The 27,515-nt window shown below is 43.3% G+C and overlaps 1 protein-coding gene across 2 annotated transcripts in view; it reads left to right on the forward strand.

Moving 5' to 3' along the window:
• The first annotated feature begins 9,193 nt into the window (after window positions 1-9,193).
• Window positions 9,194-27,515, forward strand: part of ACVR2A (activin A receptor type 2A) — a 62,866-nt gene continuing 44,544 nt past the window's right edge. For both annotated transcript variants that reach the window (XM_069861686.1, XM_069861687.1), the window contains exon 1: window positions 9,194-10,141. In XM_069861686.1, the coding sequence (XP_069717787.1) occupies window positions 10,087-10,141 (55 nt within the window). In that variant the 5' untranslated portion in view covers window positions 9,194-10,086. The remainder of the gene's footprint in view (window positions 10,142-27,515) is intronic.

Raw genomic sequence — 27,515 nt, forward strand, 5'->3', positions numbered from 1 at the left:
ACTATTCAGGAGCAGAAGCTGGCGAAGGATTTTAGCTTTCCAGGGAGCTGGACAAAACCAAGCACGTGTAAATGCAACGGGTTGGGATCTCCTGCTGGTTGCAGAAGCAAGATAATAGGTTTTAACTTATAGAACTTTCAGTGGCCTTGGACAGGCTCACCCCATCCTTCCTACCAATGGCACAATCTTCAGAAGGAAATGTTCCAGCAGTTGGATTCTCTTCTTTATAAAAAGAAATGGACAGCTAGTAAGTGTTCCTTGAGAGACTTTTAAGACTATAAACTTACTCCGTCCTTCTTTAAAGCTGAAATAGGTCAAATTTGGGAACCTTCCATATTCTTTAGAAGAAAACCTTTAATATGCCAGATCCTCAGGAATTGGTGCTTGAGGAGAAGTATGCTTTTTGTACCAGTGAGCAGGAACAAAGGGGTGTCTGCAGGCTGAGCTCCTGTTGGCAGGATTATTTTAATGCTACTTAAATTCCACATAGAAATTATGAAAACCCTAAATCACTGATTATGGGCTGAAAACAAAAGACATGAGCTTAGACCAGTTCAGATCTATCAGGCAACACTGTCTCACACTTCTGGCTTCCTGAGGATTCCTGCCACATCTCCTCATAACTACCTTTGATAAAATGCAGTGCTGTTTACTTGGTAGATCAGAGAAGTGAGGCACTGTCACAGGCCTGACAAAGATGCAGGTTGAGATGAAGCACTGAGAGGCAACAGCATCTCTCACCTTTAACGTTGTCGCATCTCATTGCTCAGATGCTGATGTAGTAGATTTTTCAGCTATCCATCACTTAGAAATATTTCACTGTGCTACAAAAAATACAACCCACGACAAATACAGCAGAAGCACTGGAAGCTCCCCTTTCCCTTCGTAGTTTTATTCTATATCAGTACTTATTAGATGTACCTGTTCCTCTTTCACAATGGGAATTGTAGCAGTCACTGTTCGCTACTTGGAGTCAAGCTCTCAGATGACAGCAGGAGAATCAGTAGCTAAGTTTCCTTCAAGGAAGTGGGTCTTAAATCATATTCCAATCATTTTCTTTTGCAGGACGGTTTTATTAGCCCGTAACTGCCACCCCTAGAAGTAGGACAATTTCTTCTGCCAGGTAACACATTTGCCAGGGTTAACTCTACATGTATAGAATCATGGAATGGTTTGGGTTGGAAGGGATCTTAAAGAGCATCCAGTTCCAATTCCCCTGCCACGGGCAGGGACACGTCCCACTGGATCAGGCTGCCCAAGGCTCCATCCAACCTGGCCAACTCTTCAGTTGTCACCCCCAATAAAACACAAAATTATGCGTAGCTTGTCCATTACCATAGATCTTCACATTTCTTTTCTAAAAGTCCAAATGACCTATTTTCAAATGCAATATGCACAGATTTTTTGACCAAGGCTTGGCCGCCAGTTGCCCTCTCTTTATGAAACCATTTAGTTACATTTTGGAGCCTCAAACCAGTAACCAACGTTTGAGCTCCAGTACCCTCCAGTCCATCTGGATCTTCACAAAGCCTGCGTCTTGTTACTGTTCTTCAAGAATACTGTTTGCGTTCACTTCTCCAAGTCTTCCTTCAGCTAAGTATCACTACTCTCTCCTCTCCTAAAAAACTCTGAAATGCACAGAAACAGATCTCACAATGCCTCTGCTTCCTGAAAACCTGGTCTGTGACTGTTTGGCTACTCGTAAGCTGCCTGGTTCATCTGATCATTCCTAACCACAATTATCACAATGTAATTTACTAATCTGTCAAGACCTTCTAATTTGTTGTTCCAGGACAGAGTTCCAGAAGCCATATTTTTAAGGTTTGCAGCTCAATCTTTGTAATCTTTTTTCTTCTTTTTAATCTAAGTTGGTTGACTATTAACATCTTATAAACTTTCCTGCTACAAGAGAACTCAACATTTTAAGATTCAGGGATGAAACGAAAACTCAAAGGAGAAACTCTGTTATTGGTTCTTTAGAAATCCCATGCATGTACTCAGTTTGTTGCTAAACCTTGAATTCAAACTGCACATCACAGCTTTGATAATCAGCCCACCCTTCAAGTTTGACACCCTGGCCCCCGGGGGCACTTTTCTCTATGTTTCATTTTGATTCAGTGAGCAAACTAGATTTAATTTTCTCTAGAACCTAAGCTGTGTACCGACAGCTGAGCACTGTGCTTTTCATCAGACTCCCATAAATTGTTTCTGATACTAAGAAATAAATTGTTTCTGATACTAAGAAATAGGTGAAGACTTCGAGTACACTTTCGACAAAATGCCTTTGGCTTACAAAAAACATACATGCGTTATTTTCACTTGTAGCATTGCCTGTAAGAGTGTATTGGACTTGCTCGTGCTCCTCTAACGCTGTTTAACAAAAATATTATATATATACAACATGTTATTAAACTCTGAATTTAAACCACACATCACAGCTCTCCTGATCACACTCTTCAGGTATAAAATTTCTGGTATATTTTGAGTGACATCACAAGTAACTACATCTATTCAAGTATTTTCCTTGTTTCAGAAAAACCAAGTCATATTAGCACAAAAATTCTAGAGCACATACAATTTACTACTCTAAATACCTGACAATCTCTCCCTACTTGGCCACTTTACCCTCCTCTTCTTATGATTATTTATTGCAAATTGTCAGTCTAAAATGTGTAATTCTTTATCAACCAATATATACACATATAAAGACTTTAGAAGTAAGTGCGGAAGGTGTATTTAAAATCTAACATCTTTGAACTGTAGTAGAAGAAAAGACTTGTCATACATTCTAAGAATGCACTAAAATAAAGGTGAAAATGTTACATTTTTTTTGCTTTCTGTGATGAACCCACAGTTTGTTTATAAAGGGATATATAACTTACCACACAACATTGGGGACTTGAGCAGCCTGGTCCAGCGGGAGGTGTCCCTGCCTGTGGCAGAGAGGTGGAACTGGACGGGCTTTAAGGTCACTTCCAACCCAAAGGATTCCATGATTCTACGATATTCTGAAAAGGAAAATCTCTACACAGACCTAAGAACGTTGTTTTCATAATAGAGCTTAGGGGTTTAAGAATTCATCTTGGACTCTTCATGACACTTCAAAGAAAGGATTGCATAGGATAAATGAGGACTGTAGTACAATATGGAGACAATTTAATTTTGATATGAAATATATATGAAATATTACATGATAAATGCCACAGTAATAAAAAACGGTGACACAACAGACTGCCTCTAAGAGACAAGGTAGCACCGGAAAGGAACAGGAAGCTTTGGTTGGATGATCTCTTCTGACAAGAGAGCGCAAATACTAGAAAGAAACATCAGTCCGAGAAAATAGGTTAGATATTTTTGAATCTCCACACAAGTATTTTAAGGAAACAAAAGTCTGGACAGCAGATCACAAAATAAAAAGCAAACATTGGTATGAAACTAGTTTTTAACGCAAATGACTTGATGGAGATGGTATTTAAGTCTTAATTTCTGTAAACTTTGTGTATCTATGTGTTTGGTTCTAAACTGGAAGTAGGGAAACACCTTGGTGTGGGTCTATGTGGTTACAGTAAAAAGGAATGTGTCACACAAACTTGCTACAGAACTGGCTTTACGTAACAGGACGCAGGCCAAATCCTTCTCATTTGTAGTTTTTAGTGCCGTTCACATGAATAAAAAGAGCACCCATTAGTCAAACATCAAAATACCTGAATCCAAATCAAGGCTAGTTTATTTTATCTTTGTGAATATCATCTGGATTCAACAACTGTGTGTAAAATTATGTTTGAGTACAAGAGTAAGAGGAGAACATTTTGATGGCCATATATATTGACCCAATGCAAAAGCATAGCAAAGGCAAGCTTTTGATTTCATTTCAGTTCATCAACATTTAAAATGTTGATTAATTCTCCATTTTCTTGTGCTTTAACGCTGTGTTATCCATGTCACTGTAAAGTACCTCAATAGTTTTGGAATAGAGTAGAAATTGCAAAATAATGAGTACTTTGTGGTAATTTTATTGATCTGCCCAGTGCACTAAACCCCAAAATGCATATTAAAACTCCTTTTAAATATTTCAGGTTTCACATAAGTTATGGATACTTATCTGAAATTATAAATAGCTTTAAAGCAGTTATATATCCATATATTTTTTGGTTTTTAGAAACTAGGCTGTCCTCTGGTATCTGCACTTTTCCCACAGTGTAGAAAGCTAAAGTGGCTGATAAGGAGGAGATACCAGGGAAAGATTAATTTTTTGCTGTTTGGGTCATTTTTTTTTCGGTTTTGGAAGGTTGGTGTCTGAACACGGTCTCCTCTTCCTTCAGTTTCCAAGGGAGAATTACTTAGGCCATGAGGGAAGATTAATGAGCTAATGACAAGGGTTATATTTGCTGAAGTTACTCCTCATATTGTAAACCCCGCATTTCCCACTTTACCTTTTAAAAATGCTTGTATAGACACAGTGAATAAGTCTTGCACAAAAGCTTCTTACCTATAATGCTGTGAACGGTATTGATTCAGTGGTAATTGCAGAGATCACAAAGGCACAACTGAAATCTTCTGTTCCTAGTAGTGCTCTGAAAAGAAAAAAATAGATATTACCAGTTTTCAATCCTTCTCCTTATTCCCTAGAAGGAAAGTTATATTTGCGCTGCCTCTAGGCAAAGTACCATCCCACATGAACAGAAGATCGAAACTAAGATCACATCCATTTTATCTTGCTGCTGCTACTCGTGCACAGAACCTCTCTGCAGATGTGTAAGAATCTGACACCGCATCTTCAGTGCTCGTATGTCACAGCAAATGATTCATTAAACATGCACAGACAGATTGATCTTAGAAGATGAAAAAAGGTCTGCAGTTTAAGGTGAAAGGAAAACAGAAATGAAAAGCTAAAAGGTAGAAAAGGGAAGCACCCCCAAAATTCGCACAAGAAAGGCACACAAAAAGACATTTAAACACAGAGAGGAGACAACAACTGTCTTGGCATTTAGTATGTCTGTTTGAGATAAAAAACGTCCTTTTAGTAGCAATAAAAGCAACAGCCTAGAGAAAGCTCAAAGCCCTTAAAGCATTTTGCATCAAGTGCCTCACAAAAAAATGGTAGGGAATTTCTGCTAAGGTCCGTAAAAGATTTGCACCAAACTAATTTTGTTTTTAAAATCGTAATTAAATGGAACTGAATCCCTAATGCAGCTATAGCTCTACTGATAAGGTGCTGCATCCATGCAGCAAAACAGGTTTTTATTGTTTGCATACCCTAAATGAGTTTATTTCTGCCTCTCCTTACATGCCTCTTTTCATACGCTATGTTAGGTAGGTCTGCATCGACAGGGTTGGAAACAGACTGATGCTTCTGGAGGTCTGAGCAGGCTCCCTGATCCTAATTACCAATGGTCATCCTAATCCATACACCGACTTACCATGGTCCCATCAGGCCTCAGAACTGGGAAGGGAGAGAAAGATAAATGTCGCCCTGATAAATATGTGATTGTGAAGACCAACCCCACAGTTACTGTGTTTGTAATGTTTCCTGTAAGGCCAGAAGGCTCTGCTCTGCCAAAGGGATCCTGCCAGCAAAAAACCCACCCATGCTCAAGAATAATAGGCTATTTGAGTAAAAGACACCTCCTAACTACAACATCCATGCAAATGGTGGTATATAGATGAGATATTTATACCAATTCCATCTAAAATAATTGGTAAAATACAAATATGGACCACAGTTTACATTCTGACAGTAAAGAAATAAAAAAATAAGCTAAATACCTACAATGGGAAGTATGGCATTCACACACACACGTACAATAGCAATATTTTTAGCTATAATTTCCTACTCATGTGGCAACATGACGAGCATTTTGAAGAAGCTGAGCCAAGTGAAAACACAACCTGCAGAACAGGTCACGTTTAAATATTCTGCTACTGAAGAACATTAAAAACTACAGATTAAGTAGGAGTGTCGTAATACTTACATTAATTAATGCTTGTAAATCATTCTGAAGTACTTGGATAAAAGATGGCACAAAAGGTGTTGCCACATGTCTTGATGCTTCTGGATGCGCACAATCCCGTACATCTTGTTTTGCTTTTTGGCTGTTTGGAATGATCAAAAATACTGTCACTGGTTGAATTTAGTGTCAGTAAGTGTTTGAACACAGCAGAGAAACACCAAGGATGCCCGAAATCTGACTAAGAACTCCAGCAGACACCTCAATATCAATAGATTGAAATATCTACATTTTTTCATATCTGAATCCAAGTGCTACTGGTGGCTCACCAGGTCTGGTTACTGAACGCCCCTGTTGATCAGCAACCTGGCACAGCTCAGCTTGGCACTGTTATTCCGCCTCAAATTGGCTGCATATCCGCATATGTGAAATCTTACCTGTAATATTCCTTCCAATCTCGTACCTCCTAATAGTCACATCACCAAAATCACTTTGATCGTGCTATCCAGCAGCCTGAAAAGGAAGGTACCTGAAATCACTTGATGCACGGCTATGGTTAGCGAGCAACATCCCAGTTTTCAGGGAACTGGGTGCTCCTGGCTTATGCGAACACAGCCCTTTCTAAAACTACAGAAATTAAAGGCCAGCATTAAGGTCACTATGCTTCCCCGCATTGATCTCCAGATCTAAGAGACGCCTTTCTTTTCATTCAGAGGCAGGTAACCTCTTTTGTGGCATCCATTTGAATCTGAGGGAGTCTCACCCAACTCATGAAGGAGCAAGCTGCTGTCCTTAAGGGGGACAGTTTAGTGCAAAAATGCTTTATCTAGAGGCACACAAAGTACCACCAATACCCACGTGTGTCCCAGAAGGCGAGTACACTGGAAATTACTCAGCCTTTGCGCACTCTCCCTTCTCTGTTCCAAACCGAGCGCGTGTGCTGCTTTAGACCCCCGTTCCAGAGCACGGACACGTACATCAGCGCAGTGTTGTGCCCAGCTCAGGAACTTATAAAGTACAAATACCTTGAATACTGCAAGGCGCTGGGCTGCGGCAGCTGCAGGACAAACCATGATAGGAAACAGAAGTTTGCAGAGATTCGGGGGGCAGCAGGAAGGAGACACCCCGGGGAGAGAGTACCCCAGGGGCTCTTGATCAGGGAGGGCAGGGATGGGATGAGGGGGGGGATGGTTTTAAGCTGAAAGAGGGGAGATTGAGGTGAGATCTTGGGAAGAAATGGGTTGCTGTGAGGGTGGGGAGGCCCTGGCCCAGGCTGCCCAGAGCAGGGGTGGCTGCCCCATCCCTGGAGGGGTTCAAGGCCAGGCTGGATGGGGCTGGAGCCCCTGATCCAGTGGGAGGTGTGTCTGCCCATGGCAGGGGTGGGACTGGATGGGCTGTGAGGTCCCTTCCAACCCAAACCATTCCATGATTCCATGATTCTGGGCTTTCTTCGCAGGGGCTGCATGAAGGGTCGGGAGAACACGGGTTATGAGAGGCGGCTGAGGGACCTGGGGCTGTTTAGCCTGGAGGAGGCTAAGGGGAGACCTCATCGCTGCCTACAACAGCCTGAAAGCAGGTCGTGGTGAGCTGCGCACTCCTCTCTTCTCCCAGGCGATCGGAACGGCCACGATCTGCACCACAGCGGGTTCAGGCTGGACATTAGGGAAAACTTCTTCATGGAAAGGGTCCCAGAGGCTGCCTGGGGAGGTTTTTACGGCAAGTTTTGCTCCTCCAGCGCTCTGAGGCCCGGGAAGGGGCTGCGATGGGGCGGGGGATGCTCGGAACTCGAAGCTCGAGGCGGGGCGGGGAGCGCGGACGGGCACGTGCGGGCTCGCGCGCTCGCGTAAAATTAAAAAAAAAACAAAAAAAGAAAATGAAAAAATTGTGGGCGGGGCCAGAGCCCTCGGGCGGCTTCGCTTTGGGCCGCGATTGGCCGGCGCGGGCCGGGTGGGCGGGGCTTAAGGCGCGTCGCGCCGCGGGCGGTGACGGGGGCAAAGGCGGCCGTGCATCCAAGGCCCCGCCCCCTCCCCTTGTGCGTTGATTGGGCAAAGGCGGCTGCCAATCACGCGGGCTCCGCCCTCCCATTGGGTGGGTTTGGCGGGCGGGGCCAAGCGCGCCGCCTCCCCGCGTTGTGATTGGGCGAAGCAGCCGTCAATCACGGGCGCCGCGCGCTACGCCCCCTCGGATTGGTCGGTGTGGGGCGGGTGGGCGGGGTTAAGCCTTCCTTGGTCTTCTGGGCCTCGATTGGGCAGAGGCGGCTGTCAATCACAGGGGGCCCCGCCCGCTGGTAGGGTGGGCCTGGTGGGCGGGGCTAAGCGCTTTCGCTGCGCGCTGACTGGGTGGGGCCAGATGTCAATCACAGGAATTCCGCCGCTCCGATTGGTTTAGGCGGGTGGGCGGGACTAAGCGCCCCGCCTCGCCGCGCTCTGATTGGGCGAGGCGGCTGCCCCTCGCGCTCGGCGCGCGCCCCGCCCCCAGCGCCGCCGCGAGATACCGGGGGGGGGGGGCGGTGGGGGGGGAGAGGAAACAAAAACAATCGGCCGGGCGCCGCCATCTTGGGTCCGTTCTCCACGCCACCCAAGTGAATGGGTAGCTATGAAATTACCACAGGGGAGCAGCGGCGGCAGCAGGGCACGGAGGGCTGCTCGCAGCTGCCAGCTGGGCTCGGGAGACTCTAGAGACGGCTCGCGGGAACTCCCCCGGCTCGGCTGCTTCTCCTCGGCGACGCTCGAAGTGCGCTCCTGGAGGGACAAAGTTGGGCTCCGCCGTGCTTCCTCCTCCTTCTCCTCAGGAGACGAGACGAGAGGGTCGCGGTGGGCAGCGGGTCCCTCGCAGCCGGGACTGAGCGGGGGTCGGGGTTAAGGGCGCTGCGAGGGTTTAAAGCCCCGCCGGGCTCTGCCCTCCCGCCCCTCCCTCCGCCTGCTCCTCCTGAGGAGAGAAAATAAAAAAAAGAAGAGAAAGGATTGAAGAAAGGGGTGCCTGCATCCGAAAAACATCGGTGCCCGGCAGGAGCTGAGCGTGCATCCCCAGCAGGAGGAGGAGGAGGAGGAGGAGGCACCGCGCCCTCTCCCTCGCTTCCAGAGGAGCCGGATTCTTCCCGGGAAGCACGGCGAGGGGAGCAAAGGAAGGATTTCCAACCACAATCTATCGCCCTCCTCCCCAGCGTTGGATACTGCTTCTTTTCTTCCGCTCTTCTGTGCTTAAATACCAAATATAGCCTCTTGGAGGAGGGGGGGAAGGGGAAAGGGGGTGCGAAGCTCTTGGAAGAACTGGAAGGTCTTGCTTGGATTCGGTGGTGCCAGAAGGGAAGAAGAGAAACGCGGAGAAAAAAGGGGAGAAGAGCCCGTGGAGAAGAAGGGGGGCTGCGCATCTCCCGCTGCCGGCCGCAGGACCAGAGCTTTTGCCACTTTCGTTCGGTCTGTTTTGTTACCGAACTGTTGTTTCTCCCCTTTTCTTCTGCTGGGCGACGCCAAATCCCTCAGCGTTATTAGAGAAAGCCGAAAGCCCACGTGTGGCTTGGGGTTTTTTTATTTTTAAGATAGTTTTCATCAAGAAACTGAAAAACTTCCCTTCCCCTCCCCTCCTTTTTCGCCCCAAGGGCTTTGAGGTTTGAGACTGAGATGGAGCTGCTTTTCTCCCAGACACTACACCTTGTCTAAGGGGAGCTGGGACGAAAATACCGTGTTTACACATCGCGACAGGACTCCCCGAAGCCTGGTACCCACGAGGGATGCTTCCCGGAGCTCGGTGTGGAAAAGCAAAGTTGGAGTGTGCTCAGAGACTTCGTCCTGCCCAGCGGCTTCACTGGTGACTCTCGTTTTTTTAAAGTGGATTCGTAGCGTACTTTTATGAATTAAATTTTGCCACCGTTTGTACAGAAGCCAAATCACACGTGTGTTTTGAAACACGGTTCCAAATAGATCCATCCCTCAACGCGGGTTCTCGCTAGGAAGAGCCGGAGGGAGATCGTTCAGCGTCTGAAAGATCTGATTTTACTGTTTCACGAACATTAGCTGCTGCAGAAATGTTGCTGTAGATTGCTTTATAGCGGTTCAGCAAGAAAGGAGGTTTTCCACCTTGCAGGACCGAGGAAACTGGATACTTAAAAGTCACTTAAATGTTTTAACAGCATTGGAAAATGGGAGCTGCTACTAAGTTGGCGTTCGCTGTTTTTCTTATCTCTTGTTCTTCAGGTAAGTGAACGTTCTTGGGTTTGTTTGTCGCTTTAATCACAAGGCTTTGCGCTCAGCACTTGAAAGCTTGAGGGAACTTTGTCGGTTAGTGTGGAGAAGGGAGTATGTTCCTTTTTTTTTTGAGGTGACACTTCTGGGGACGGCAGCGTTTGCAAAAGCAGGAGCAGTTCTCATCATTATTCTTAAAAATGCATGACATGAGAACTTCAAAGCAGCGCTTGGATTCAAGATCGGTTGTGTGGAACAAACGTGGACACCTACTGTCACCTACAGTCGCCTGGCAGTGTGGTTACTGGTGTTTCGGGGTGGCTTTTTAAATAAGAACAACCCAGCTGAAATGCTCTTAACCTCAATTAGAGCTCTTATTCCGCACCATTCACTGGTGAATGGCAGCCTTCATTAATGCTTCATTAGTTGAGAAGAGGTGCTGCTCTGGAAGCATCAGCTCGTCCTTTAATGACAGCGAGGGGGGTGCGCCTGGAGGGAGGGATGCACGGAATTGGGCACAAAAAGCAGACTTTCGGTTTCTAAACAATAACTTGCAGCTCTTTGTGTTTCGCTGCCCGATTTATCACTGCCTTTTAGTGCAGAAGTTACTATTTTTCCCTTCAAAAACCAACAAAAGTTGCGTTTCCAGCGCTGCCTCTTGAGTGGGGTTAGAGGAAAAATGCTGTGGTAGCAACCAGTGGTTGGGGAACTGGGAGCGCTTCTGCTGGAAGCTCCATCGGTTCCCCAAGAAGCCTAAATCGGAGCTGTGTGAGGTGTCTAATACATGTTTAGAAGGCAAGCTTGGCCCTGCTGCTAGCACTGTGCGTCTGCAATCCTCTGCTTAGGTTTAACATGCTTTTCAGCTCTTTTGCAGGGTGTGCAGAGGAAGGCGAGCAGACGAGTGCTCAGGTTTGCAGTGGAACCGGCGTTAGGCAGTAATGAGATCCGTAGAACGATGCCTTTTAGGATTCCAGTGTTATAATGTACAGGATTCTGCTGAACAGGAGGTTTTCTTGTGGTTAGTAAATGGATAGTCTAGTCTTATGTCTGTAGCAGTATCGATCAATTCCGTGTGCGCTAAATGTGCTGGGAGATGGCGAGTGCTGCCAGAAATAAACCAAAAAACCCACTTTGTTTTAATCGTAGCAATAACAGAGCCGGTTACGGAGAGGCAGAAGGCTGTGTTGGTGTTTTTTTATTAGAAAATAACGTTTATTCTTGTCTTGAAACGAAACACGACTGCTTCCGACAGCTTTGTCTTGCAGTAGGTCTTTCATCTTTTCCTAGTGTCTTGGTTTTAAGATATTCGAGCCACATTTCTCATAAATCGGGAATGTGTTTTGTAGGGAAACTCTCCCCCCGCCTCTGACAGTTTCTGAAAGACTCGGTGCCATCTGCTCGTCGTGTCTGTCTCTCCCTTCCTCGTCCCCCTATTAAGATCCCTTTGCTTCGAGCACAGAGCAGTGATCTTCATGACATTACCTATCCTATTCATTGAAAAAAGAAAAGGTTAAGCAACAAAACCCGTTTGTTCTTTAGCATTTCTTGCTCAGGTTGTTCTTGGCGAGGTGAAATGAATGTCTCTTGCCTGTGAAGGTAGAATTAATCTCTGCGAAATGAGCAGGAAACTGCAATTGGGACTGCTGCTTATGTTAATCACATTGTATTGGTGCTTACTCCACTATTGCCCATTAAGTGTTCCGGTATTTAACAATTATTAAACTATTTTCTGCTCACCTAAAAGTTCAGAGTTTCTGCAGACCTGGCATTGGTCTAAAAATAAAGCAATTCAACAGTAAGCTTTTGGTTTTATGATCAAAATAAGATTATGTAATCTTTCAGCATGAAGCAATAAAAAGTACTTTTGGTAAGTAGTTTCTTCTCTTCCCTGTGACTTGTTTAGGTTTAAAAACATATATGATCAATTGATTTTAATATCATCATCATTGAAAGCCCAGTCTTTATTCTGAAAAAAAGTCTCCTCCGTGTATATATTTAAGAATATTGGCAGTGGTTGAAGAAATCCTGGAGTTCAGGTGTGAAGATGTCTGGTCCATCTTTCTCCGGGTTGCAGTCTCCAGCTACTCAGAGTGTGTATGTTGAGGAAAGGGGGTGTTGGGTTTCTGTATTTGTTCATTTATTTTTATATGCAACTATTATCTGCAGCTGCTAACACGGCCAATTAATGCTGGTGCCCTTTAAATAGGTGAAAATGTTTGTGGGATTTTTCTATGAGGTGGGTGTGGAAGTGATCCTTAGGTTGAAGGCATTTTCTTTTACTGTCCCTAAACTGCTGTGTGAAACCCTGTAAATGTGCTTCAAATGGATAGGAATTCCCAGTGGATTAAATCTAATAATCTGTGTGAAGGGAGTGAAAAATATTTCCCCTTGCTGACTAAGATATTTGAAAAAGAGCATCTGTGTTATGTTATCAAGCTTTAAAATATTTGTAGATGCTTGGATAGAAGTGGGTGTAGGTTTGCATCCATTCAAGGGAATGAGATGAATGTGCATTCACTAAACATGAAAACGATGTGCCTGGGTCAGGGTTCTTCCTCTAATACACTTTCTATGTAAACCTGTGTGTCTTTTTGATTGATTAAAGAACAGAAGATGCTAAAGTAATAAAAATCATTTATTATCAACTGAGTATGCTTCCTGTTCCTCTCCTATGGGTGAGGCAAGATCGTAGTCGAGCTTAAAAAGAAATTCCTAAATTAAACAGCTTGTTCATCAAGGAACACTTCTCTTTTAGATGTTATCTGTGTTCTCTCCTCCACGGAAGTGTGTTTCTGTGTCCTGTAGTTTTGGTGGTTGCCGAGTTGTACTTTGAAGAATTTCAGGAACAGAGAATGTATGCTTTCATAATTTTCTGTGACATTTGAGTATGCCCTATACAGCTGAAAACGCGGGAGGCACTGAAGTAGTGGATTGTCTTTAACCCAGATCTTCTGTTGTAGGTGCTGTAGTTTTTAACATCTTGTGGTTCCTTTTGTTGCATTCGGTGCTCCATGTTTCCCAAACCATCGTTTCTTCTCTCCTGCTCTGCCTGCTCTGTCTTTGGTACCTGTGCTGTCTGCCCTCAGACCAGTTCTGCAGCCCCAAGTCTCTTGCAGGGGACAAGACCCATATGTGTTAAAACTTACTTAAGCTAAATTCATGCTAAAAATCACCTAAGCAACAGGGAATACATCAGAAAAGTCTTGATCCTCTTTATATATTCCTATCACTAGATCATTCTCGAGCCACTCAGGTCTTGAGTAATTTTCCTAAAGGAAACAGCATGTCAAAGACACCTTTATAGTTGAAGGGGAGTTTCCACTGCATGGAGAATGTCTTATTCTTTGATTTTTAATTTATTCTTTGTTTTTTTTAATTTATTCTTCTCCCGTCTCACACCATTTATTATTGGGATAAATGATTTTTTAACCACTATTTCCTCCCCCGCGCAAAACCCTAGGTAGAGCTGTAAAGCCCAAGATACTGCTATGGCTTCAGAAGCAGAATGGTCCAATGTTCTGTAGGAAATGAGGAGTGGCAGGTGAGACTTTTTCCTTTCATTTTAGGAGTATAAAATTTTCTTACCTCCTTTTATTTTTAATTAGGTCACACCTGAAAATCCTGCCGAAGGTTTAGGAGCGTTGTTTATGAAACTCTCTGCTGGTATGTTCTCCGCAAGCTGTCCGTGCTTGCAGTTGTACCCTAATCACTTTATTGCACAGGCAGAGCAATAAAACACTTCAGACTTAGTACTGCTTTTCAAGTAAAATCCTGCTCTGGATTCCTTTTCTCAAAGAGTGTACGCCTTTTTGTACTAAGTGTGTTGTCATTGGGCCGTGCCCCAGCCCTCACCATGTTGCTGGTGAGAGCAGGGCTTGTAAAGCTACTTAATCCTGTTTTCAAGCATGGATACATGTCAGTGTTGTGTAGTTTACAAAGTTTCATAGCTCCATGTTGATAACTTTGGTTACAAATCAAAATTCTGATACTATTTCTACATAATTTGTTAATCTTAACAGTTACAAACCCTAAATCTTGTGGGTTATGAGAAACAGCTGTAGTGCTTACCCAACGCTAGAAGGTGCAGCGTAGTTCTAGTACTTGCTTGACAAATGTTTCTGGAGCAGTGCTGCTGTCATGGGTTTATTTGCATGTTTGCTCTTCAGACGGAAATCTCTTGTAGAGAAACCTTAAATAAATTTGTCTTCAAATGCTGGATGCTTTGTACGCTGGGAGAGGGAGGTGTTCTCTGTGAGGGGAAGGCTGTCTTCTGCTGTATGGGGGTGCAAGAAGGTAATTACTGCTATCATGAGTAATAGTTCTCAGTTGTTTTTAATGGAGAGCATTTGAATGCCATTTCTCTTTTCTCTCCCCCTCTCTTCCTGGAATTTGGAGTTAATTCCTTAGGTGATGGGTTTAGGGCATTTGCAATGGTAGGTAGGCATACTTTTTTTCTTCTCTAGCTACAGAGGTCCATTTTTGTCATATCATTAGTTCTTAGGTAAGGAGAAAAACAACAGTAACTCTGTTGTTTTCATTCATACTGGTTCTGCCTTCTCTTCCAATCTTGTACACTTCTAGTTTTGATAATGCCTGGTTTTCAACTCCCATAGCTTATTTCTCTTTGAAACTGGAATTTGGTTCTCTTTCAAATCATCATAGAATGCTTTGGGTTGGAAGGGACCTTTACAGCACTTACAGTTCACCCCTTCCTGGCAACTTGATCAGGTTGCTGAGAGCCCCATTCAACCTGACCTTGAAGTTTATAATGTCTCGATCTCTTAAAAGGTGGCAGTAACTTCTACTTTATGCACAGACAGATGTGGTGGACACCACATGCAACAGTGGTCTTCTGGAGACTCACATGATTCAGAGCCAAGATTTTTAGCAAGTCTTGGGTACTTCCACTTGGGAAATCACCTGGAGAATAATCATTATGACATGGGCTGTGAAAAGATGGAGGTTGACGAGGAATCTGGTTATGGAAGAGATTTCTTGGTGAAGGGGAGATGCGTTTCAACTGCTTAATTAACAGAAAACAGATTAATGCAAATGTCTGCTTTAGCTGGTTGGTGGAATACATGGTCTGTTAGCTCTCTGATGTTCCTGAAAATGCGATCTCTCTAAAAAGATCAAGAAAATTAGGAATTTTACAGCCAAGTTCTTGTGTGATGAAATCTTAATGTGTTTGTTGCCTTGGTGCTTAAAATTCAGCATATCTTATTTCCCTTTATTTCCGTATGGCAATTGAAGTGTTATTGGATGCCACTGACTTTATGTGGCATCTCTTCTCTCCTCTCCCCTACGCTGTCTGTGCGGTGGTGGAGGTTTTTTTTTTCTTAGAAACAGTTTGTGACTACGGCACCAAACAGCAAAGCATTTTTAGGCTTAATCCCACAGCAATGAATATTCACTCCTATATTGTTTACGTTGCATAGCTTCGAGAGTCCCAAACGTACGTTAGGTGTATCAAATACTTCAGTTGCTGATGGAAAGAGAGCAGAAGGGGGTTTATTCAGTGAAGAAATATTGTTAAGGCACCACCCCTCAATAGTTTTACAGCAAAGTAAGGAAGTTCAATGTTCATGGTTTTCTTAATATTTTCCTAGTTAAAGGTGTTACTGGAAGCAAGTAGTCTGGTTAGGAAAAAAAAAAAAAGACAATTCGCTTCCTCACTGGAGGCGTAAATCTTTGGTTCTGTGGTTAGAGGTAGTTGGAGAACGTTTGGAAATGAGGGAAACGTTTGTGGGTAGACTGCCTGTTCCAGCAGCCAGAGGAGCTGGAGATAGCTGTTGTTGGGAAGGGATCTGCTGAGCCTGAGCATTGGAGCTGGGAAGTTCTGCTTTATACCCACCTCTAGGCAGGTGCTGTCACAGCTAGCTGGGTTACTTAAGGTAGTTCACTGAAACAATGTGCATTCTCTTTTTATCTTTTCTTTCTTCTGTTCAACAATTCTTACAAATTGGTTAAAGAATGATGGGCAGGATGGTAGCCTTTGCCTCTCTTGTCTTTGGAACTTCCTTTGTGATGGTCCTCCCAATGAACTGGGCTGCTGTTGCTTTCAGGCAAAAACTTCATTATGGAGAAAATGACTGAGTGACTGACTTAGAATTATGTTGATGCCAGCGGAGGTCTGAGGTGGGACGGCCGTGTCTCCTAAAATCGTGGTGACTAGGAGTGGAAGAACAGGAGTGCTTGTGTGTGTTGCCAACTCAGTGTTTCATTGATTTTTGAAGTTAGATTATTGCTGAACTCTAAACATGTTCCTTGTAAAACTACGGGTGTTCTTGTACTCTCTTGGTATTTCTGGTTAAATTGGTGTGATATTATCTGCTTTGACCAGGATGCAGAGACGGTCTGAGATTGTAATTAGTTTCAATGTTATTCTTGAGTTATTCACTGAGAAGGCTTATTAGTAACTACTGAACTACGTTGACTTGGCCTTCATATGGTGTTGAGTACCTTTAGTTGGCAAGAAGGCTGCAAGTTCTTGAATTAAATTGGTTGGTACGTCCATCTTTTTTAGAAATGGATAAGAGAGAAGGTGGTCAAAACCATTTTGGATATTGGTTTTGTGTTTTCTGAAAGGATACCAAACATTGAGGGTAAGTTGACATGGTTAGGCTCCATGATCTTTAAGGTCTTTTCCAACCTAAACAGTTCAGTGATTCTGTCACATGCAGTTTTTCTCGAAAAAAGTGGAAAGGGATAAGGCAAGGTGGTGATTTTTATATATTTTTTTAATATTATTATAGATCTGAAGAACGTTTTGTAGATGATCTGTGGTTTGTCTCTTTTGGCTGTTTTTAAACTCAATAGTGAAATGGGTCTGCGGAGTGAGCACCAATACTGCTTACCCACTAGTGTGGTCCTAGTGCTGTTTTAGCTTGTGCCAGCACAGTGTGGGGGTCAGCACGGGCAGGGACCAGTACCAGGAGGCGGCGCAGTCAAGAGTGTACTGGAATTCCTGCAGCTTCAGCACTTCAGCGTGCCCTCATCCCATATCTGAGAGCACAGACTGTATGCCATCGCTATGCCGTGGAAATAATGATTTGCACTAGGTTACAGTCAACAAACCAGCCCCTAACCTGCTCTAGGGCTGGAATATCATCACGTGGAGCCATGAGGAGAAGGTCCACGGCCAAGCACTGTGTGGAATGCACAGGGAGCCTAAAGGCCACTGACCAGTGCTTGGACCTGTTGTGATCTTCAGTAGAAATAAATGCTTTGAAGAAACAATGCCTGCTTCGTGTTTTAAGGTTATTTCTGAGTATTGAAAGCCTTGATGCAGGAACAGCGCAGTTGGTGTTTACCGTAATCTTGCAGTCTACTTGGTTTTTATGTCACTTCATAGTGATGGCTCTGACTAGAAATGGTGTTTTCCTATTTGAAATTACTTTTTTAAATAATAACATCATAGATCGATTTGGGTTATGAGATGGTCTCCAGCACCGTGCTCAGAGTGGAGTATTGTCCACCAGACCTCTAGGCTCTTTTCAGCAGAGCTGCTACGTGGTCTGATGGTTGCTGCTTGTGCTGATGCAGAGGCTGCTCTGGCCCAAGGCTCAGGACGTCACATTTGTCTTTGTTGAATTTCATGAAGTTCCTGTTGGCCCAGCCCGTTGGCCTATTTAGGTCTTTCTGAGTGATATCCCAGCTCGCACACATGACTTTTAACTTCACTTCAGCAGCTTCCTTCCTTTGGGTGGCCCTCAGACTTGTGATTTGGAGTTTTTTTGGTAACTGAAGCTGTAGTAGCATGTCGTTAGTTTTCCACACTCAGAGTTCTTATCTCCTCTAGATCTCTAGTCTTTAAATACTGCCTAAATGATTGTAGTGATCTTCGTTCTCTCAGCTGTACGTTGAGTACTTGAATTTCAGTATCAACAACAAAGTATCAACAAATTTCATCTTTCTTTAAAAGCTGTTTTTAAATATCACCAATCATTTTATCAAGTCTTCTAACCTCAAGAACTCTTTCCTTCTAGGAATTTTGAGGAAGAGCCACATAAACAGGGAAGTGGGTTAATTTTGTTGTTCAGTTAGTGTTAAATGTACGAGACAAAATTAAGCTTTGCGTTAAGTGACTGTTAATTTTAGAAATTGTTGGTAGTGTTTGTCAGTAGAGGGTACAGATAGTTCTCTCTAGAACATAGCAATTACATGGTGCAAGAGCTTTCTTTAAATATTTCCATGTTTCAGGGTTGAAAAGCATTTAGGCTGTGAAAGTTGCAAAAAATGTAAATGGCACAAATACTTGAATTAGTATACTTTTTATAATAAATTAGATCTATTTTTCATCATTAGTTTATGGAGTTACTTTACATCGCCTGTAGAAGACACCACTGGTTAAATATTTTAATTTTAATTCTCTGGGTTTTAGTTTTCGTAAGGGTCTGTTTTGCAAGTTATCCTTGGGGATAACTCTATTTTGTTAAATTTAACACAGGATGTCAAAAGGTTGTCTTAAATGGCTTTTCATAGTGTTACGGTTTGATTACATTTTGTCTAGCTTCAGGCTGTGGCACCTAGTGGGAGGGGACAGATCTCAACAAATTAAGACTCATCTCACCTTGCCCATTTAGGATTAGGCTAACGCACATCAGGGTGAGATGTTAATTAGTTTATATGCACGATACATTTACTGAGAGCGAGGTAAGGAACCATGAACAATTCTCGAGAAGGTTATTTAAAACCACTGGAACTCTTCTGCCCACTGTCTTCCTTCTAGCCAAAGAGATGCTTATCTGCAGCCTCAGTGTTTGTTTGAGAAGTCACAGAATAGTTTTGGTTGAAGAGAGCTTTAAGATCACAGATTCAAACATGGACTGACACATATACCATGCATTAGGTTGTAGACTTCGATAGGAACTCTTGGAATATAACTAAGAAACTGCAAAATTCTTGCTGCAGATAAGAAACGAGTTGAGTGTCTAGCATGTATCAGATTTTTCTTGGTTGATGGTATGATTAGAGAGGACATCTGAGCAGAAAAAGTCATTTTGAAACAGAAATTCATAATGAAATCCGTTTTTAGAAGCAAGCCAAGAAAGTGCATGGTTTCTAATTGTTCTTCCAGTAGTTCAGATAGCTTCCAAACCCTTCTGCTTGTCCAAAAGAGTTATTTCAGATGCACCTATTGTTAAATATGTCAGCCAGTGTGTGTTAATGTAGCTGTTCAGAGCAGGTTGTCCTCCTTTAATGGGAACGGAGGTGGAGGTTCTTCTGCTGAGAAGTCCCTGGTGTTCTCCATGTGGTAGAAAGTTCTGTATGGTAAGAAGTGAAGTCTTCCCTTTCCCCAGGCATCTTAGAAGTGTCATGACTTAAAATTTGTATTGTATGGCACTTTCAGATTACATTCCCAGCTTTAAGCCGGCTCCCCTATTTGACATATTGTGAAGACAACTTTACAAATTATACATAATGAAAACCACTACATTGTAGAGTCCTTTTGGCATTGGTGTCTTGTAATAGTGTTAGCTCTGATTTTTGTAAGGTATTTAAGAGAAGCTGGTTGAAGAAGTGGGAGACTGACAGTTCCTCTTTTGGATCCTCTTCCACATGCCCACTCCATGATAAAGTTACAGTTAGATGTTGGTTCAGACCTCGTGGCTGTCTGATATTGTGCTGGGCTGATTTCAGTTTGCTAAACCAACAGAAGCAACTGGAAAGAACAGCAGGTAGCTTTCTGCAAGTAGGATCAACTGAGGACAAGAGTTGTGTTAAATGATGGCAAGAGCAAGGAAAGAAAGGGCTGGCAGTGGGTCTGCATGAATTGACCTAGGGAATGAATTATCAAGGGGGAAATAACGCACAGAGTTGGTGAATAGAGCTGTTGAAGTTTAAGAAAACAATTTGGAAGACTCCTTGCTTCATAGTCTTAGTGGTGTGTAATTTGTGGTACTTGAAATTTAACTGAAACTAGAAACTTATTCTAAGCTGGTAGGCATAAAACTTTCTGCAAACTTCTGGAAAAAATCAGGTCTAAGCAAAGAATGGAAAGCACTCACAGATGAGAAGTGGTGGGAGAAGAATGTAGGAGAGGTCCTTAAAATAACAAACCTGATTTGGTGGTGCCTGAATGTACTGATGTCAAAAAACACTGAACACATCATCAGTCATCACACTCACAGAAAATAGCTGATCTGCTGATTTTTCCGTATCAGCGAAAATGCCAGGTAGTGATTACATCCAGGATCCCCATCTCCCCAGTCTGAGAGGACTCAATCTCATGAGCGTGTTCCAGTTTCCAGGGGAGCATGTAAGCACCAGGGTACAGGTCAGGAGCTTGTCACGTTGGTACTGTTACAAATAGAGGTGTCTGTGAGCCAGATGAGCAAGGCAGTGGAGCCAGGGCAGTCAAGAGTGCAGAGCAGTTACAGACATTATTGAATTGACAAAAGCCATAAACCAGGGAAGTCTTCTAGACAGCAGGACACTCTTCCTGCAAGAAAAGGAATGGTTGTTTGAAAGCCAGGATGAGGCTGTAGTACTTGCAGTTCAGCTGCTAACCAGGTCTTTGGGGCAGCTGCCTAAACTCATCTGCCTTTTGTTACACCCTAGTGTGAACTGAGGAGTTGTTGGCCTTGATCAGGCATCGTGTTGCTTTTAACCTTCCCTGAAACTCTGCATGAGGATGATTTCTGGGTTAAAACCCAAGTATGGGCAGCAAAAGTGGGAGCTCCATTAATCTCTAGTATCAGCCTTCTGAAACAGTGACCGAAGTATGACTGTAACTCCATATTGATTTCAAAAGCGTGGAGAAACCTCACCTTAGGTGTTATGTGAGACTTACCATCTCCCTGTTTCTTCCCAGCTGTGGTCTTCTGGAACTCAGACCAAAAGCTGCCTCCCTGTTAAGGAGGAAAGAAGCTAATGTTCCAAGGCCCAGATTGCTGTTTCCACCGTCCTGTTTGTTTCCTTCCAATTAAGTATGATTAAGTTGCTTTCTGCTTAAACAGAGAAGGATTTTTAAACCCTTTCTTCCCTGAGGCGATGCATCTTGTGGAGGGCATCTGACTTGCTGCCCCCAGAAAGCAGAGACCTAAACGTACGTTGTTTTTGTTATCTGTGCATATTCCCTCTGGTGGGGCTGTTCATGCCTCTCCTGGGAGCACGGTGTTCCTTTGTTATTTACTTTTGCCAGCACACCTTTCTATTCAACTCAAAATCTCCACCCCCATCCATCTAGTCTCCAAGAAGTGTTTGCTTATTTTTTGCTTGGAGTAATTTTCAGGACTTTTAGGAGCTGAAGAAGTTCCTAATGGAGAAGTCTTAAGCTCTGGAGGAAGGACGAGGTAATGGCACTGGAAGCAGAGACACAGATAAGGCACTGGCAAGACCTCTGACTCTGCCACTCCTGACAGCCTTTTCCAAGCAGATTCAGAACATTACATGCAGAAAGCACATTACTCCTTTTTGTTAGGCTAGTCTTCAGCCAGCTTGGCATGTTGGAACAGCTTATTTGTACAAGAAAGGAGGCAGAGCCCCGGTGGGATTGACGTGGGCTGCTGTAGGATTGCAGCCACAGAGAGGCTGAGACAAATGGGAGTGAATGACTGTAAAATTCCCTGGTCAGGTGATCTTCAGCCCATTGTGGAATCTAACTGCTCAGAGGCTGACAAGGTAATTGAAGCCTGGGCTCCCTCTTCTGAACGGCTGAGCTTTTACACAAAAAGCTTTTGTGTGGAATTTCCACTAGCTGCTTTGTAGTGGAGAGTCAGTTCTTCTCTAGTACCGCATTCCTTAAAAAAAACAGCTGTAACCTCACTGGGTGGCCTTGAGCCTGGGAAGGATGGACTGGATGGATGCATCAAGTCTAGCCGTTTAGCCTTGTGGGCTTACAACTTTGTGGGTTCATGCTCTGGTTTCCCCACTGATTTTCTTAAGGCAGCTCTCAGCTGTATGTTCAGGCATCCTGTGTTCCTCCACTGGTGGTTCAGGGAACTTGGCTAACCGAGTTGATGGCGTTACCAATCTTGGCATCTCTGCATAAATAATCCTGTAATCAACTAAACAACATGAGAAGAAACAAAAGCAGTTGGAATGTTACATCCACCTTAACTGTAGAACCTTACTCTTAGGTATGTTCAAGATGAAGGTCGGTGCCAGTTTCTTGTGCAATTCCTTTTTCAAGGGAGCTTTTATTATAAGGAAGGGAGCTCAGAAGAGCCTAGGATTCCCTGTATTGTCTCAAACACCAATCTTCCTGCTCCTGATAGGACAGAGGAAACCACTCCTAAGAGTGCTACACAGAAAAGCTGACTCACTGTTGCTGTTTGGCCACTGATTTACCGAATGCCTGTTGGCTGTGTTGACTAGCTGTGGGTAATCATTGTCCTAAGGAAAAAACAACAGCCAACAGTAAGAAACCATTTTTCTTCAGATTTGAAAAGGCCGTTCTCTTGTCTGCCTTAGTGGTACAGCTTTTTATGCACTCATTTAAATACTCTTTGACTGCTGCAGGAGAAACACCTTGAACAGGCAAGACGGGAGGGTTCTCCCATAATTGTTTTTTTGCAGTTATGAAGCTTTGGTGGTGCTCTGGGCTGCCAGGAGAACTTATTGTTGACCAAATTCTTCACTGGTGAGGAGAGAACCACCTATTTCTGCTGGAGCAGAAGTACTTCACCATCAAAGACAGCATCTTGGCAGTAGAAGCCTTTGAACTTCTGTTTATGACTTCCCTTTCTGTGTAGGATACCCCAAGTGTGACTTTGGAAGCTCTCTTGAGGAAGTGGAGGATTTCTGGCTATCAGAAAGAGTATACAGCACTAGAAACAAATGATCATTCTGTCTATTACCTTCATACCTGAAGAGGCTTTATTTTACTGTTAAAGAAATGCGTTCCTTTGGATGCTGATTTCTTTTTCAGTAGTCAGGATCAGAAAGCTACATATCTACACCTATATAACCTAGTCTAAACTAAATGTGAACAACTTGAAACCTGCTTAGTTGTTTTGTGTTTTCTTACAAGTGTCCGAAGAACTCCAAGCATGAGACTGGAGGATTTGTCTTTTAAACATCATTCTCTTTTAAATCAAGTTGGGAATTTGAATTTAATACCTTAGATACAAGTATTGAATTTAATACCCTAGATAGAAGTATTTAGCAGTAATTTCTCCATGCCAATCCACACCAACCTACTACCTCTGTCTGATAATTACAGGAACACATTTAAGGGATGCTTTTGGGGCTGAGTACCTCAATAACTCGTCTTTTCTTGCTGCTCAGCCTGTTGGCCAGCTGTTTCACATCAAATCCAGTGAAGTGATTGATGAAAGTACTTTAAACAGAAAAAGTACATTTACTAATGATGGGTAATTAAACTTCAGAACTCACTGTTTTGGAACATGTGGAAACAAAAAATGGTCTCACATATGGACAATGTCAGGAAGGACTGCTTGTTCAGTGGTGCTTGAACTTGGCCTGGATGGAACCTCCAGGTCGGGTAATTCCTGATGGCTGAAGACTCCTGCCAGAAGCCTTTAGTTGAACCTGCAGATAATGTCACCTGATGCTTTTGAAACTTTCTCCTCTTGGGCAGCCTCATCTAGTAGGATGTCCCTGCCCATGGCAGGGGGCTTGGAACTAGATGATCTTTAAGGTCTCTTTCAACCTGAACCATTCTGTGATTCTAAATCACATCTGTGATTTCTGATGAAAATAGGCAAGCTGAAAGTAGGCTCTTTTTTCCACTGTGCTCTTATACTGAGCTGGTACCTTAATACCAAAATGCTTTACAACAGTTCATGGAAGAAAACTACTGTTTAAACACATTGGTTTTCTCATCTCTTCCAAGTGGGGGGGAAAGTTAAGGCCTCGGTGTTTACACCAGGTGGTTTCTTTTATGTGTATGTCTTTGAGAGGGCAACATTAAAGCACTATCTCTTGCACTGGCAATTCTCTTTCACTTCGTACTGGCTCCAGTGTAACTCCTGACTCCTGCTGCAGAGAGACAGGACCTTCCCCTTCCTGGGACAGGTTTCTGCAGCCTGCCCTGTGCTGGACCCAGCAACTGGGTGGCAGAGGGAGGAGGTGGAATCAGCACTTATATATATATCTTGTGCAAAGTTCACTCTGCTTCCTTTGCCATATGTTTTTGAAAAGTCAAATTGTAGCTGACGTGGTAGCTGTGATTCTGCAGTTGTCTCTTTTGTGCAGTCCTGAAAGGGTTCTTTATGGCATGAAGGGGAACACAGGGTGCTGAGTGAAGTCTGTGGTGTAGGCTCATGGGAGGAGCTGTGTGGTTAATCAGCCTCTCTGCATTTGTGTTATTGTTCCTAGGTAGGATTAATATCTGAATTCTCCTCAGACTCCACATGTTGGAAGCATACGGTTGGAAGTATAACTTGCTGCTTGCTTTAAACATGCTTATTCTGAGTGACTTTAGTCATAGTGGCCATAAAGACATTGTAAATAGTACAGGCTAATCAAAATAAGTGTCCTGGGTTCTTTGCCAGTTGCTTTCATGCATTGAAATCTGTCTGCTGCTGCTTTATCATCAGTGTTGCTTGAACAAAATAGATAAAAACCTGTTTACATGTAACAATACAGTTGAACTTGTAGTCCTGATTCAAGTATAGATATCTTTCCTTGGCCCTGAGAATCACACATTTTAGAACTTTGGGCTGAAAATTCTGGTTTTCTAGTTACCTCACCTGGATCACTGACAGTCTGAAAAGATTCTTCATTCTTTGTACTGTGTGCAGCTGTTGAGATGGATGTTCTAGGAATTTTGTTGCGAGCTTTGTCAAAGCCTCAGTTGACTGGGGCTAGTAGTCTGGGGTAGTTTTATTTTCCAAAATGCTGTGAAACCAGAAACTCAGGATAATTACTTAATACTAGCCCGCATACGGACTATGAAGAGATTTCCTTGTTTCTTGCCTGTCTCCATGTGCTGTGGATGGGAAGTTATTTCCAAGGAATCCCGTGAGAAAGTGGCATAATTGCAGGTAACCACATCATTTCTACTGTAGCTTAAGGTGTAGATTGGGAAATTCTGGTGAATTTGTGCTTATTAGAGACTGACATTGATAGGCAGAGTTATAACAAACTTCTTTTTTGTAATCTTCTGTGCACAGAACTGAAAAACTGTCATTTTTCTCTCCTGCTGAAAGTGTCTGATATTCTGGTAACTTCTCAGGGGTGTTGTTGGAGGCATCTCAGCAGATAACCTGTCTGGCAAGGGCTCGCAGTAATAAACTAGTGGAGTCCACCTACAGTTGTCTTTGCCCTCTTATCTCCAGTGGGCAGGAGGGGTTGGACTATTGCCTCTGAGCAGGGGGGGTGCATATGTGTTAGGAACTCTGCTTCAGATGTCTCTTAATGTGGAACTTGGAGTTCAAATCACCAAATTTAAGACTTACTTTGTCAAAGCATAAAGAGACTTCTTAACGGAGTAGCAATATTCATGTTCTGGTTTTCACTGTGTTCTTTGAATAAGAATAAGGTCAAAATCTTATCCTAAAGCACCTTCAGGATTTAAGGTCAATATATGTAGTTTTCTTAATTGTTACCAAAATTTAGAAGACAGATTATCTTCTATTACCAAGTGGAGTACTTTAACCTGAAAAATTTGTTTGTGGTGTTTTCTTCTATCGCACACATCCCTAAATTTTCTGTGGGCTTCTGGATTTCTTTTTTCCATTCACAGCTTGATGGTCGTCTTAAAGCCAAAGTGTAATTTCTTCTAGACTATGTGGTTAATTCCGTACTCCACAAAGAACACAGGATAGTAATTCTTACCTGTCAGGGAGACTGGCTTTGTTAGGTGTATTTGTAATACAAAATCTGCATCTGTGAGATTGTGTCAGTGAACTGTAATTCTTGTCATGTTCCTTAAATGGAAGGGGCGTGTAGTCCACATCAAATAAAGTTTCCACCCAGCAGAGCTTGGCTTGTGAAGGGAATGGCATTTCCCGTAGCAAAGACGTCCCATAGGACTGGGAGAAGAAGCCAGAATGACAACCTTGAATGTGGTATGGCCAAGGGAGTTGGTATCCATAAGTGACGTGGGCTGCCTGGTTGGTGGTGGTGATGGGCTGCTTGCTGGCCAGAATTGCTACCATGGGCAGGGACACCTCGCGTTGGAGGAGAGCTCCAAGCCCCATCCAGCCTGGGCTTGAACACCTCCAGGGATGGGGCAGCCACAGCTTCCCTGGGCAACTTGGGTCAGGGCCTCCCCACCCTCATGGTGAAGAATTTCTTCCTAATGTCTAATCCATATCTTCCCCCTTCCAATTTAAAGCCTTATCCTGTCACTACGTATGTATTAATGGCATAGACATACACCCATTCCAACATAAAAAAAGTCAGATATTAAATAAAGTTTCAATAGCTGCAATATGAGAGAAACTGTATTTTATTTGCTACATACAAACCAAAAGTAATCTGGCTAGTTTTAGCTATTCTATCAAATTTACCTAATTAAAATTAAACCCACTGAAAACTTTTGCTGCCAAAACCCATCCCATGGTTTTGAGTCAACCTCTAAGAAAGACTCTGCGGGATCTTTCAGTGCTTAAAAATTTGCTGCTTTACCTAAATGCCTTATTTTTTTTTTTTTCCCCCACTTCTAATATTGTAGTGAATTACATCAGATAAACAAATTAAACAATTGGCCAGGAAATAGCTTGCCTTGGTGTGGCACTATAAGGTGGCCCAGTTAAATAACAAAATAACACCATGTTTTATATTGAATATTGATTGCCTATGCTAGTCTAACTGCTTTTGTTTGACTCTTTGTCAGCAGCCTGCTGCCCTGGCAGCTTTGCAGAAAACTCTCTTGCTAACTCTGTCCTCCTCTTCCTGAGGAGGCAGTGAACTTAAAACCAGAGTTTATCAGGGTATTTCTCAGAGCACTCTGCTTTCCACAGGTGTAGGAGTCTCAAAAGATGTGCGGAATATCTCTTTGTTTAAGCTGCATTTTTTTAGGAGGTTAAAGTTAGCATTAAAAAAAATCTGTTGTTGTAGGACTAAAGATAGGTAATTCCTTAAATAGATCATTGGGAAATGAACTACAGCACTACAGAAATTCTGCAGAGCTTAGGATGCTGCTGTGCGTGTGAGGAGAAAACTCCAATGCTTGCCAGATTCCTTGCAATGAAATGTTGACCATTTTAATGCAAGGTAATATGAGCAGTGGCTGAAGTTACTTGGTCTGTTCAGCCTGGAGGAGAGGAGACTGAGGGGACGCCTCATGGTCTGCAGCTTCCTTACCAGGGGAGGAGGAGGCACAGTCGCTGAGCTCTTATGCTGGTGACCAGTGACAGGACCTGAGGGAGTGGCAGGAAGATGCGCCGGGGAGGGTTAGGTTGGACATTGGGAAAAGGTTTTTCCCTCAGAGGGTTGTGGAGCATGGGAGCAACTCCCAGGGGAGCAGTCA

Source organism: Phaenicophaeus curvirostris, chromosome 7 (genome assembly GCF_032191515.1).
Source record: "Phaenicophaeus curvirostris isolate KB17595 chromosome 7, BPBGC_Pcur_1.0, whole genome shotgun sequence".
In the NCBI taxonomy this organism is placed as follows: domain Eukaryota; kingdom Metazoa; phylum Chordata; class Aves; order Cuculiformes; family Cuculidae; genus Phaenicophaeus; species Phaenicophaeus curvirostris.